A 15,075-nucleotide genomic window follows, 5' to 3' on the forward strand; every position below is an offset into this window, starting at 1 on the left:
CCGCAGCTCAGATAAGCCGCCTCGACAATGGAGGAACGGAACATGGTCCCTCCAAATTCTAGTATTTAATAACAGTTGTTTTTGTTATTTAGCAGCTATATCCATTTCTTTAATAGAACAAAGTATGTTAAAAAAATGAAAATGAAAACTAAAAAAAGAAAAAAAAATTCAACAAAACCCTCCAAATTCTTGTATTTAATAACAGTTGGATTTTGGGCATGGATTAAACTAGACATTGTGCAAAATGTAATCTAATAATGATGCTCTACAACAGCTTAAGTTTAAGATATTTAGTTAGATGAGACTGAAACAAGTAAAAAATAAGCTTAAAATACTTAAAATCTTACTTAAGTAACTTCTTGAAAAAGTCTAATTTTAGGATGAAGTTTTACTGCACCCTATGTTTTTTCTTTTACTTGAGTAATATCTGGATAAATTATTACTAGTCCTAATTGACTGAAATACTTGGCTACTCAATCCAATGTGAGGGATTACTGAAGAGCCACCAAACTTAATATTTTTTTAAGTGCCATAGAAAGAGAAATATAGTTAGTAAGTACGCTGAAATTAGTTTTTCTTTTTAGTACCAAGCAAAGAGGAACCTAACATGACATTAGGGCATTAGTTAGGATACAGTGAGGAGTAAATATTGTTACTAAAGGTACTAGTTTCATTGCTTTTATGTTAAAAGGAAAATTTTATTTTCAAAACTAAATATATTTATTTTATTTTTTGTTTCAATTATTATAGAACAGTCTTTAAAATAGCCGAATTTGCAGGTAACTTTACACTTTGGTCTGTATTTGTCAAATTATTTTGAATATTAGATAATATTGTTCATTTCACTGTTATAAACTGCTCATTCACTGCTGAAAAGCTGTATGCATCGAAATTTCGTTTTGTTTACACTCTGTGTATGCAAAATGACAACAAAGTTTGTCTAAGACATATGATGCTTTAGTTACTTGCCTTTTTACCAAATACTATTTTACTCTTATTAGATTTAATTCTTCAATGTATAATTTTTACTCTTACTTGAGTAAATATATATTGAAGTAGTGTTACTTTTACCTACATCTGCTTGAATTGTGCTGGCATTCAGAAGATACATTTTTTTGTTTACATTTCTGTTTTTTGTTTACATCTGAGCAAAGAATTGCAGCGCCATCTGCTGGTGGGCCTCCTCTCCACCTTAGTGTGTGAGCTTTGTGGCTTGTTCATTAAATCAGCCACCAGGGGGAGCTGCACAGCAATGAAAACATGATACATGACATAATTTAGGGAGGAGGAAAATCAAGGAGGCATGTGCAAAACAAGTGCTGTTCTGGTTACCATTCCCAGGCCTGAATGCAGCTACATAGATATCCTTGAAACATTGGGCAAATCTGCTTCCATGGCCAAGGAAAGCTACTGTAGCAGTAGATAAAGGTATGAACTTTTTCCAGTTCTATGCTACCCTTATTGACTCACTGAATATCTATGAAGTTTGGTTACCTTTTTAGAACTTACTGCACTTAAAGAATGTCAATAAAACAAAAATCCAGTGTATTGTAAAGAGATAGCTGTTTGAATGTTTTGAAGATGAACACTCGCTTTCCCTCTGTGATTTGACAGGGCCACATTCTGCCCTGACTGAGGTATTATGGCCTATTATTAGCCTCAGCTCAGTCTGGTCTAAGAGGAAAAAATGTTCATTACGTAACAATACAGGATCTGTCTCCCACACTCAGTTTCTGAATACCAAAGCAGCAACAGGGCCTTAAACTGACGGAGAGCGGAAGCCCCATCCGCTTGTTTGTTGGAGTTAGGCTTGTTTTCTCCTTATCCCTTTCCTTTTTTTTTTTTTTCCTTCTCTACACATTCGCCCCCCTCCTTTTCAGAAACTCTTTTGTAGGCCAGTGATGCAGCCGGAGTGACGCAGCACTGGCGGCTTCCTCCACAAGCCAACGTTGCATGGCAGGAACAGGAAAATTTCTTGCCAGAAGCAAAGTCCACTCTCCAACAGCAGGGATGACTGAGGATGGGAAAGGCCTGACATAGGCAACAACGGAGGCCCTGGTAGTCGCTCTACCCTCCTGCGCCTAAACAAACAGCAAGGAGACCTTCACTGCACCAGAGAAGAGCCCAAAGCAAGTCCTTCTGCAGAGAAACATTTTCTAATAGCCAACTACAGGTATGGCTGCTTATTACAACAGCAGGGGAAAAAACCTCTTTGTTAACGGGGATTGCTTTATATAAGGCCTACACAGCCTTGTGTTTTCCTCCCAGCCGCTGAACGCTCCCACAGGCCACAGCTGAGATCGATGAGCCACAGAAGCATACAGGCCTGTGAATTTCTTTAGTGGGTTGAACACTTCCTGGCTGTGATATTGGGCGAGCTACTTTTTTTATATAACACACAACATATATTACACTATCATAGAAAGGATATAAGCCCTTTTTAACTATGGGTAGCCTTTTTTTTCTTCCAAATAGGCTGTTTCTTTTAGATATTAGATTTCTATATTGAATATAAACAGGATGGTAATTCCTAAAGTCAATAGCAGAATTCAAAAAACATTTATGAAAAAATATAATGACATAGCAGTTCAAAAAGTCCACTATTTTGCTGTATGAATAATAATTAACTTGAACAAAAGCATGAAATACTGTTAGTAGACCAGCATACGTTAGAGAACATGTTATACTGTAGACCAAAATAATGTGGTACATAACTGAGAAGGTAGATGAAAACAAAACATGCTCTTCAAAATATTCTAGAAAACACAAAATTGGGAAGTTTAGCTCTCTTTTGCATCCTACCCCCTTTGATACCCCCAAAATAAAATCCAGCTTAAGCAGTTGTCTACAAAATATATATATATATAAGTAGTAAATGAATTACAACAGAGTGGAAACATCTGATAAAAACATTCAGGAACAGAAAGCATGAAACTTTCATCTATTACATAAAATCTGCCCTTTATAAAAAAAAAATGCAAAAAAGAAGGTCATTAATGAGTCAGAGTAAAAGGAAGTACCACTGGCCTTTTGCCAATAGCCATGGGAACAGAGGCCTAACTGAGTGTGTTTGTCCTATATGAAAAAAACAAAAGGAAATGTGGAGAAAAGTATTTTTCTGTACATCATCCTTAAACACTTCCTCCCCATGGTGACACACGGTGGTGGAAGTACCATGCTGAGGGGATGCTTTTCTTCAGTAAGAAAGGGAAGCTGAGTGTGGCTAATGCTTGGGAATCCTGCATAAGTTTTTGTAATCTACAACAGACTTGAGACTAAGATGAAGAATTTCCTTTATTGATTTCATTTTTGTTTGAGGGGGAGGGGGTGCATGCAACCACATTTTTTCATAATTTGAACCCCATACATTCTTGTTTCTTTAAGAGTTAGCTGCTGTATTTCTTTCTAACATACACTCATAGCAGAATATGCTGATGTCTGTGGATGTAATGTGACTTAATGCGTTTACTGGGTATATTTTTAGATTTTTACTGTCATGGATCACTTCAAATCATAGTGGCTGGTAAAAGCAGACAGAATCATGACGTCAGAAAAAAAAAAAAAAACATAATCTGTTAAGCTGTTTCAGAGCATGATTTGACTGATGTGTCAAGCAGCTTATGAAAGCTGAAAATCGAAGGCTCCAGACATGTGTTTGTATTTCATGAAAACAAACCTACCGGGGAAATGTTTTGTAAACACAGTCTTTTTTTTTTTTTTTTTTTTTTTTTTTTTTATAAAGATTTTCCTAGGTTATTTCAAATAAGAATGAGCACAGTTGCTGTGAATTACAGGTACATGGCTGAAATATCTTTTTATTTCAGAAAACACCTTTTTTTTTATCACACTGTGACTTTAAAAGAAAATCAGGGAGAATTACCTTAAATCTCTCATATTACTGACATGTCATGGTTTTTTAAATGGTTTTCTTCCTGCTGGAAAAGTGAAATCCCATGTTAGAAATGTATCATATTTCCCTTAATTCCCACGTCTTTCCCAAACATGCTGTCCTTAGCAGTGTTTGCCTCCTGCCAGCCCCTAGTGGGCTAAGTGTGCAGGTTAGCTCGACCTGTACACAGTCATTTCATCCTGACCTTTGAGAAGCTCTTATCTGTTTGCTCTCCAAAAAGCAACTCTGGGGAAAATGACATTTGGCTTAACTGACAGACAAAGCAGAAAACAAAGTTCAAACAGCTTTTATTTTTTGTTGCTTCCAAATATAGAATCAATCATTTAGTTTTAAACTGATTTTTCCAGAAGACTTTCCCTGGAACTATTAAAACCTTTTCTTCTTTCAACTAATTTATATCGATTGTGTTCAATTCTTTATTTTTTTTTCTTCTAATCAAAAAATGAAAGCCTTTTTTTCTCCATTACATTCTTTGTTTTGTTTCCCTATTTCGTTCTCTTCTCCAGATTGATTTTTGCTTTAAAAACAATCAGCTTGGATTAGTTTTAAACTGATTCATCTAGTGTGAGAAACTATGATGGAGAGATTATAAGGTATAAAATAAAACTAAGTAGTAGTGAGTGAAACATGGCAGCTGTTTAAAACCCAGACTATTTTGGTGACAGTAAAGATTTATGTTTTCATTAATATTTTTTTTTTATTCAAATGTTGCTGAAAGACTGGTTCTTCAGGGCATCCAATGGGCCATAATAAGTATTCATACCCATTGCACCTTTAATACTACAACTAAAAACCTAAAGCATGTTTCTTTGGATTGTGTGTGAATGATCAACAGATAGTGGTAGATTATTGTGTAGAAAAATAACAGATGCTTTTTGTTTTTAAATAAAAATCTGAAAAATTGTTTTCTTCTTCTATATGTGCCCATTTAAATTCTATAACTCACCCAAATAAAATCTAGTACTGTTTTAGGAAGAAAAGTATTCCTATGCAATCCAGTTACGTATCCAGAATTTGTTTAGAATTTCCCCATTGTGGGACAATAAAGGGATTTTCCATTCTATGCTATTAAGTAAATGAGATCAATGCTAATCATTCAGTCTGCAGTTTATTTGTCTTTGCAAAGACCAGTCATATCGGCCCTCACAGCTCGATGTTGTGCTTTAGACAAGGTTTTTCTAACTACCTTAAAGTCTGCAAAAGCTGTGAAGGTCCCCACATACAATTTAATCAAAACAAGTTACAAGCAGTTGAAGAAAACAGTCTAAAGGAGTCTGGCTTCGGTCCCAAACATTCTCTATTAGCACAAAACAACGTTTCTCACCCAAACACTGTGTAGCCTTGCAGATGTACGACCGCCTGAGTGAATACGATTCTATGGAAGCAGCAATCATAATAAATAAAAGAAGGGATGTAATAAGAAATTGATTTTTCAGACTACTATTATCAACTACTTCAGAGATCAGTAAACCTGTTCATAGAGTAGAGTTGATGGGAATATGGGTGGAGCAAAATGCATGACCATCCTGGAAGAAAAACATGAAAGAAGCTGCAGGCGGTTTGCTTGATTCAAAATGCATTGAGTTTATAGTCATTGGCTGCAGTAAAAAGTTAATTAAATCGACTCATACCACCTCTTAACAAAGTTTCTTTACAAATCATTTGATAGGTTTCTATTAATAAAACAGGGTTACTATGATATAAATGAACCAAAAAGAAAGCATTAATCAGCAGCTATTATTTTCACAACCTGAAACATGTTTACTTTGCATGCAAGCAGCTGTGAAGCATTGCTTGCATGGTTAAATGAAGATGTTAGTCAGAGTGGGAGAACCTAAACAGTCACTTCTGTCTTTAGAGGCTAGCAAAGAGGCTACAGAGCTGTGCCGTGTGCTTAGATCTCCCCATCCCCAGAGTGCTGACGCATTTGCTGCTTTCGCATCAATCAGCAGCCTCTATATGGCTACACTCGCTGCAGAGAGCATGATTTGTTTTTTATCTCAGCCAGAAAAAAAACCTCCCAGAACATCTGGAATGTGATTGCCGCCTTGCACAACAGGGTGACGGTCTGTAGCATCTACTCTTGATTCAGCTTTGTCAAACCACAGCGACTGTGTAGGCATAGGCGAAAAGCTTTGGTGTAATGCGCTCCTGCACAGGCAGAGACTGTGTGCAGAATCAAATGGTGTGTTTTTATGCATTTAGGGTACATATTAGAGGGCTCCTGATGATGTATATTTCATGCAAGGCATTATCCTCTCAAAGCAAGCATCGGCATTCACTAGATCTAGTTTTGCAACGCTTGGGAGATTTAATACCGCAGCCGTTATACAGCTCAGGACCCCTTGCTATGAGCACTCGCAGCAATGCAGCTGAGCGTGTTTTCTGGCTGTGGGATGAAGAAGAGAGCTGATGTGTGATGTTGAGCCCTGCATCTCTCCCCTCTCTCTACAGTCCTCTGCAATGCTTAATAAAAGTTGCCGTTTCCTGCTCAGTGGCTCCAGAACGAAAGCGTCTGTTGCCCAGCTAGTTAGTCCATGAGGCAGACCGATGCTCCAATTTAGCTACATCGTGCAAGAAAGCTGTGAGCTATTCCAGTCGCTGTTGTGCTGTAGGACAGAGTAGGGCATGGCAGCTGTAGCCCAGGACCCAGGCTGCATGGACAGAAGGATGCTGAAGCTGAAGTCATCTGCACACTGATGAGAGAGAGGGAGAGGAAGAAAGACGTCAGAAAAGGCTCGGATTCAGACATCACCACTGTTCAGCCACCATCATAGGGGGAAAAAGTACTTTCGCCTATCTATTACAAAACTGTTTTTCGTGTATCATTGTGTATGTGGCAGGCCGTAGTGAAAGGGATACCGAACTATATCGTTTCCTGTTCTTTGTGCATCATTTTCTCTGATTCACTAAGGTACGTTTTGCATGCTTACCCTCAAATTCTAACCTGTTATTTCTGTGTGTGCGGAAGTATGCCTTGCAGAGCTGCATAGAGGGGTTTTTGCTTTGACGGTTTGCTTCTGGTTTGACAGTACTTTCTGTATGCTGCTCTGTCATTTCTCAGTTTCTGGTTTGACCTGAGGGGATTTCTATTTTTTTTTTAGAAAAGAAAAGAAAATAAGAAGTAAAAAAACAAATTGTGACTTTGTACATAAACTAAATCAAGGTGTGGCAAATTCTAAAAGCAGTGATACCAAGTTGAGACTTTTCGCTCAGCATGTGGCAGCAACAAACCACAACAATCGATGCAAGCTGTAAAAAATGAATGTGGGGATTGAAACAGCTTCCTGGAGGGAGATGGTGATGCTGTTCCACAAACAGCACAAAAAGACTAACAAGTTCATATATCTGGAACATACTTTTAAAAAAATGATGACAAGGTGTATCTGAAAGTCTGTTTCGTGCTGCAGACACAAAGACTCTCTGACCATAGCATGCAAAAACACATATATATTATATATTCAGGTGGAGACAAAGGCTACATTGCTTTGTGCAATTCTGTTCTGCAGAGGTTTCCAAAGAGGGCACCGTATTTTTTTTTTTTTTTTTGACGGGGTAAACTGAAACCTCAGACAGCGGATACAGTCGATTGCCGTCCAGCTGAATCCCAATAAGTGCTGCGCCATAGCATGTTGCCATGACAACAGAGGCCTGTCTGCAATTGAAAGCAGGAGGTTAGCTGTGTTTGCAGCCGTCTGAGAGGCTTTACAGAAAGCAGCGGCCATATTGTATCTGGTACACATCACAAAATTAGAATTTAAAAGACCTCTCTGATAAAAACCTATGTCCTGAGAGGCAACACTGTTCTGAATTTAAAAGCAACTTGTATTTCCAATAATATTTTGGAAATACAAGGATGGACGTTATGCTAATGTGACAAAACAAGAAATAACAAGAATAACTTTTGACAGAATCCAATGTCAAAGATGTAATTTATGAGCGATATAATCTGGCATTTGAACAGTTTTGAGACAAATGTGCTGTTTTTGACACATTAGGCCTAAAATGTTCCCAGAGACATAGCACGTTATATAATAGAATTTGTAATTATATCATGATTAAAAAAAAGTTCAAAATGGCGGTTTGATTGGCAGCAATGGCGCTGATCGGTCAAATACGAGTGATGACACGTGTCTTAGCAGAGACACCTAGCATGATATGTTAAACAGAAATGACTCAGATTGCACTGAAAAAAAAACAAATTCTTATTCAAATAAGCTACCTGTAAGTCTGACTAAGCTACTAGTTGGAAGTTGTCATGAAATGTCATAAATATTTCAGTTTTAAATCTTTTTACAAGATCTAGCAACTAAACAATATCAAAGCACGCAAACAGGATATAACAGTTACCACAAGTCATAAGAGAATGTTCCCCACTCTTAGATGTGGAAGAATAGCTTCATTTTACCTTTTTTATAAATAATTTCCATAAATTAAATGCTAAATATTTACTTGACAGAGTGAAATGTTAGCTGCGAGTTTCTGTAAGGCATCTAAGAGGAAGTCTTTCACTGTAAGAATATGACTCATTTTCACACATACGTTATGTACTGGTCATTCTGATCAATGGAAAAAAAAAATACCTGACTGAAATACGGTTTTTACTGAGAATAGGAAAATCTAAAAAATATCAAAACACCTTCAGTGGACAAGAATTCTTAAAATTGTAGTCAGCAAGCACGAAACCTGCATGAAAACACGATTTGTAATCATCAGTCAGTGTTTTACTCTCACTGGGGGACACTGAACAATGAAAGTCCATCCAGCTTGCCAAATATTCTATTGGCTTACAGAATGTGCATGCATTACACTTGCAATATAAAATGGGAGTATTGCAGCCACACTAATGGTAATGCAAATGAACATTTCACATCTCCGTTTCAATGTTTGTTACTACATTTACTTTAATATGCAATAACTGTTTTAGCACACACACACACACACACACACACATATATATATATAAATACACTTCAAATGGTCTACTTACTGTAGATCTTTTATTTGATAATTATCATTCTTAGCCTATAAAAATATTTTTTCTTTAATACATATATTTAATATGTAATCACTGTTGTATATATATAAATGTGCTACAACAGTTATATATAATAAGTATCACTCTTAGCATATAAAAATATGCTTTCTTTAACATGGAAAATGCTGTATTTTACTCTATTTAAAGTGCATGTACTTCCCTTGTGATTACAGTGGCTTAGAGGTCATTAGGTTTAAATTCAGCAGCTTACAATGAAAACTGGCACACAATCTCAAAACGTTGCTGCCATCTAGTGTTAAAACAGAAGAGGTGCTGAAATGCTTTGAAACAGAAAATAATCACAGTTCTAGGCCTATTTAGACAGTCTCAGAGTTTTATAATGATCTAATTTTAAGTATAATGTGGTGGAATTTTCTCCTTGTTTTTTGCAGATGACTGTAGTGGACCTATCTATCCAAACCTGATGGACAGCACACACCCTTACACTGTGCTGAGCAAGCTCAATGAGCAGCGTTCACAAGGCCTCTTCTGTGATGTCACCATCGTGGTGGAGGATGTAAAGTTTCGGGCCCACAAAAACATCCTGGCTGCATGCAGTGGATACTTCAGAAGCATTCTGACAACCTCTGACACATGCAGCTCCAGCCAAGTCCTAGAGCTTATGGACCTAAAGTCTGAGGTGTTTGGCACTATCCTCAACTTCATATACTCCTCCAAGGTAACATTGCTTGCTACAGAGAACCGAGGGGGGCTTTTAGAAGCTGGAAGAAGACTTGGAATTCCTTTTTTAGAAAAGCTTCTGCAAGAACAGCAGCAAGATGAATGTGTTAAATCCAGAGACTCATGTGCAATCACAAATTCTTCAACAACAAAGAAGGAAGTTTCCAGGCCTGAGGAAACAGACAGAGCAAGAGGGCCTCGCATTACAAATGCCTTCTCTATCACTGAAATGTGTCCTGGGAACAATCCTTTCACTCCTCTGGTGCAGATAGACAAGGAGAGACAGTCGCCAGATGTGGGACAGCTACCCACAAGTTTCCCTACAATGTCATGCATCAATGGGAACAGTGAGACAACCCACACCCTCTCTGAACACTCATATGCAGTAAACAATTCCACTGAAGGCAAAGACACCAGTCAGTGGGACAACAGGAAGGTCTGTAAACCAGCAATATCCCACTCAAAGCAGTGGCTGTACAGGAACACGGGCCCGCTGAAAAAGCGCCACAGGCTGAGAGGCATGTTAGGCAGAGGTACGCTTCCAGCACCAGCAGATCCAAAAACAGATAAAGCGAACACAGCAAACCCAGCATTATCTGATGGTGATTCTGCTGCAGCTTCTGCCACTGTTATGACACCGCCTGCACTTTTCTCAGTAGCAGAGACAGAGAAGACAACAGACACAGAGCTCTCTGCAGCCACTGACTGTGTTAACATTGAGTTAGGTCCACCACCACTTTCACCTCATCCAGAAGACAGCATTTCAGTCTACAGCTGTGAGCATTGCCCAGAGATATTCCAAAATAAAGCTCTTCTCTTCATTCACTCTGAGGTACATAAAAAGCCTTTTGACTCTGATTTGTTTTGTAAATTCTGCCGAAGGAAATTTATACACCTTAAACGGCTACACAACCATGAAAAGCTATGTCCAAAGGCTGGAAGAGTCCCACATAAGCAAGGGGCCAGGGAAATAACAATGAAAGAGGTTGAGAACCACTCCAGTGACAACTCAAACATGGAAAGCACTGCGATGACACCTTCCTCTGCAGATCTCTCCATCCCAAACATGCCAGAGCTCACTGAAGTTAACCCAACACAGCAACTTCATGAGGAGAAGACAGTCAGGCAGAGGAGATACAATTGCAGTGTGTGCAAACGAGTTTATGTCACCTTGTCCAGCCTGAGGCGTCATGAGAATGTGCACTCCTGGCAGAGGGCCTATCCCTGTCATTATTGCAATAAAGTCTTTGCCTTGGCGGAGTATCGTACCAAGCATGAAATTTGGCATACAGGTGAACGCCGCTATCAATGTATTTTCTGCCTGGAGACATTTATGACTTATTATATCTTGAAGAACCATCAAAAGTCCTTCCATGGCATTGATCCTAGTCTAGCTGTTAAAAAAAAATCTGCCAATGGTGGGCTGAAAGCCAGCGTTTACCCAATCAAGCTCTACAGGCTTCTGCCCATGAAATTTAGAAAAAGGCAATACAAGACCTACAGCCAGACGTACTCTGAAAGTGTTGAGAAAGGGGACTCTTTAGACAGCAGTACTCTGATTCCTCCATTCGAAGAAAACAGCCTGATCAGCCCCAGCACAACGTCATTCCCACTTACTTTTATGGCCACAACAAAGATGGTCTCCCCTGTCAAGCCTCGCATCTGCTTTGACCAACCTTATGACCAAGTTCTTGATCAAAGTCTCAACTGTGAACAGGAGGAGCGAAGAAGTGCAGAGAAAGAAGCTGGAGGAAGGGATCAACCATTCAATAACTCTGATAGTATCTCAGCGCTGCCTAATTATGAACCTCCAACAATGATAATGACCTCGGAGCATATTACTCATAGTGTACCATTCATAAACTCCTTGACTACTGTTAAAAAGTTAGGTGAGCTGTCAGCTTCGGCAAAAATGGTTGAAGAGATGACCAAAGAGATACTCCAATCTAGCACAGAGGATCTGATGCAGGACAGAAGAGTAGGGACAAAAACAGAGACTTACATTGCCAAACCTGCTTGCCAGGGTCCATCTTTGGACAGTGAAGCAAAGCCCCTATGCCAGATAACAGTTAAAATAGGCAACGAAGCCATTATCCGCCGCAAAATTAAGGGATCTAAGCTCTTCCCGAAGAAGAAAAGAAAATCCAGAGAACGAAATGAGGAACAGGCCAGGAATCAGTGCACTCCGCCGAGGGAAAACCCAGAGAGTGCAAGGCTTCGTCTCAGACCAGAAGCCATCAGTTCCACTGAGACATTTGATGAAACCAATGATTGTGACAACGCTGATCAGCTTTGGCGTCCCTACTATTCTTACAAGGCTAAAAAGAAAAGAAAGAAGTTCGGATACAAATACAGAAATGCTTTGTTGCAGCCCTGTCCTGACCTTTCTGTAGAAAGAGCCGGTTTTACTGAACCCCACTCTGACAGATTGCATTATCCAACAGAGGAGAGCAGCTTGGGAGGTAGCGTAGGGCCGAAACATAGTCTTAGCAGAAACTATAGCCCCAAGCCCACCTACAACTGTGATATCTGTGACAGCTCTTTTATTACAGAGACTGGACTGAAAGCTCATGTGATCGGTTCCCATCCATATTTCTGCCGGACCTGCGGTAAACAAGGTCCTCCCGGTGAGGCGCCCACTGGTGGAGATTACATCTGCAAAAGTTGCATGGAAAACGGCTCTTGCTTTGACAACACTCCCCAAAGCCCAAACCGAGAGAAGAAATATCGCTGCTCATTCTGTCCCCAACGGTTTTTGTACCTTGCCACCAAGAGAAGTCATGAGAAAAAACACCAGGATTCAATCGATGACAGTCACAGCTATGACACCGTCACATCATGTTCTACGTACTCAGACCACTCAAGGGAAGGAAGCAAACAAGACACCACCAAAAGAGAAAACAGTAGAGATCAAGGGGACATTGACATAAAATGTGAAAGCATAAAAGAAGAACATTTTACAACTAATGAAAGCAAGCCAAAAATGAAGGATGGATCTGACTTAATGACTCCCTATCATGTGTCATGTTCAGCTGTTAAAACTCCACCACCATCACCGTATGTGGATTCACTGCCTACGCTGACATCCTCAAAGATGAAACACAAAGCTCAGAACAAGAGGATCAATGCGTATCATTCTACGCATCACATTCCAAAGAAGCAAACTTATGACAAAGAAGGTGATCCCAACAAGAACATATTGACAGGACCAAGAAAGAATAATCTCATCAATCATGACAAATCCAGCATACTGTTAAGGAAGACAGACACTGAATCTAAAGTTGCACACATTTCGTTACACAGGCCGGAAAAATGGGTCTGCAAAGAGGAACCCTTCTTTTAAAGACCTTTAAAGACTGCAACTAACTCTGCAAATGGCATTTAAGGACAAACTTTTTCGTTGATGGTGAATTAAATCTGCAATGTTTTGCATTGCAATTTTTTTTTTTGGACATAACAAATCCAACTATTATAATCTAATATCAGCAGACTGAAATTTCATCTACCCATAATCCAATAATGCAGTTTTTATTTTTCACAGTTTTCCACCTATATGAAGGATATTTTTAAAGTATTGTACAGACTTCTGACACAAACTGTACTTTGTCTTGTGTCTATGCATGTAAATTAAAGTTAGTAACTCATTGTAATCTTTCGTTACACGCAGTGCAATAACAGATCAGCTTCTGCAATTTGCGGGGGGGCAGAAAAATAACCAGTGGTGGTTTTAGCTTCACCTTTTTAAAAGCATGTCGGAGCAAACAAAGGGATTTTCTGTTGTCATTTTTCTGTACCTCTAGTTTAAATAACATAGATTTGTAAGTTGCACTTTATGGGTAGACTATGCTGACCTAAAGTTTAATACTTGAAATTTTTATTCCAAGCTCTGCTGGTGTAAATAGAATTTCTACTAAATACACATGACCACTGAAATTACATTTTCTCCTTTTTTGTGTGTTTAGTATGTATAAAATAATTCACATAAATATTATTACTGAACTGTTTGGTTCTGTCCTTTCCTTTGAGAACATGTAAAAAAAACAAAAACAAAAAAACGATACAACCTGCATGTTAAATTCTGTCTCATATACACTTTTCTAAATTAGACTTTAACTCACATTAACTACATTTATTTGGTAATTTTACAAACTGTGTTTTTAACAATTCACATATTTTGAAAGAATATAAAGCCACATATGATTGTCTGCTCCCCCTACTCCTTTAGGGACCTGCAGCCCATCTGAAAAATTCATTCTTTTTTTCCCACTCAAACTGTATCTGTTTTGGGCCTCCAAACACAATTTCCAGATGTTTCTCAGTTTCTTGCTTTCTGGCACTTATTTTGTGCTGCATTAAGCAGATCATATGCTATAAGAAATTGTGTCCTTTGTTAAACCATTTGTTTCAAGTCTTAATGTCGATCCTTTTTTATTCAATATGGGCAAAATCCTTTTTTTTTATACAATCACAGTACAAATCGATGTTGCACTTCAAGATGAGTAAACATCTTACTGGGAAGTGAGTCAAACAGGCAACTCAACTCGCAAGAGTTCAACTGAAGGGGTTATACTTAGTTCAGCAGCACAATCAGTTTACAGTCAGTTTGATACTTGTGCTTTGATCATTGTGAGTCACATTTTTATATTTCACATTCTACTTGGATGTGATGATAAGTTGCACTCAAATACATTAATCTCCACTAGCAGGAGCTAAATATTAGTCACTGAACAATTGGATTTAATCTGAATACATACACCATTTTTTAGCACATGTTATAATTCCTTGAAAAAAAGAAAAGAAATAAAATTAAGTGGCATCCCATTCCTAATCCATAGGGGTTCAATATGATGTAGGTCCACCCTTTGCAGATAGAACAGCTTCAACTCTTCTAGGAAAGCTGTCCACAAGGTTTTGCAGTCTTTTTAATGGGACGCTTTGACCATTCCTCCAGAAGTGCACTGGTGAGGTCCCACACTGATATTGGAAGAGAGGGCCTGGCTCTCGATCTCCACTCTAATTAATCCCAAACTGTTCTGTCGGGATAATGACAGGACACTGCAAAGGCCATTCAAGTTCATACACATCAGACTGTCATCCATGTTGTTACAAGCCTTACTATGTGCACTGGTGCACAGTCGTGTTAGAAGAGGAAGGGGCCAGCTCCAAGCTGTTCACACTAAGTTGGAAGAATTGAAAAAAGAAAGGAAAAAGTAGATGATCTGATGGATTGTGCTCAATGGGCTGGAATTAATATTAGTGTCAGTATTCAAATTTCCAATGGAGAGTCCTTTTATTTCATATGAATACATTATTTATTCAGTCGAATTAAAAGTTTCCTACTAATGTACCAACTTAGCAAACAACTAAAATAACAGGAGAGAAAACAAATTGAAAAAGAATCTCAGATCAACACAAAAGAATTGGATATTCATATTTCAAATGTAAG

The 15,075-nt window shown here is 38.5% G+C and overlaps 2 protein-coding genes across 2 annotated transcripts in view; both read left to right on the forward strand.

The window, feature by feature from the left end:
- Positions 1–6,687, forward strand: part of LOC107083466 (F-box only protein 36-like) — an 11,663-nt gene extending 4,976 nt beyond the window's left edge. Inside the window, 1 exon segment of the mRNA XM_015372713.1 lies at positions 6,526–6,687. Coding sequence (XP_015228199.1) covers positions 6,526–6,687 — 162 coding nt within the window.
- Positions 6,688–9,340: 2,653 nt separating this feature from the next.
- Positions 9,341–13,592, forward strand: zbtb38 (zinc finger and BTB domain containing 38). The gene is given in 2 exon segments (XM_015372691.1): positions 9,341–9,361; positions 9,364–13,592. Coding segments are annotated over 2 exon segments (3,630 nt in total). The 3' UTR covers positions 12,973–13,592.
- Positions 13,593–15,075: the final 1,483 nt, after the last annotated feature.

Source organism: Cyprinodon variegatus, unplaced genomic scaffold (assembly GCF_000732505.1).
Source record: "Cyprinodon variegatus isolate N-32 unplaced genomic scaffold, C_variegatus-1.0 Scaffold75, whole genome shotgun sequence".
Classification (NCBI taxonomy): Eukaryota; Metazoa; Chordata; class Actinopteri; order Cyprinodontiformes; family Cyprinodontidae; genus Cyprinodon; species Cyprinodon variegatus.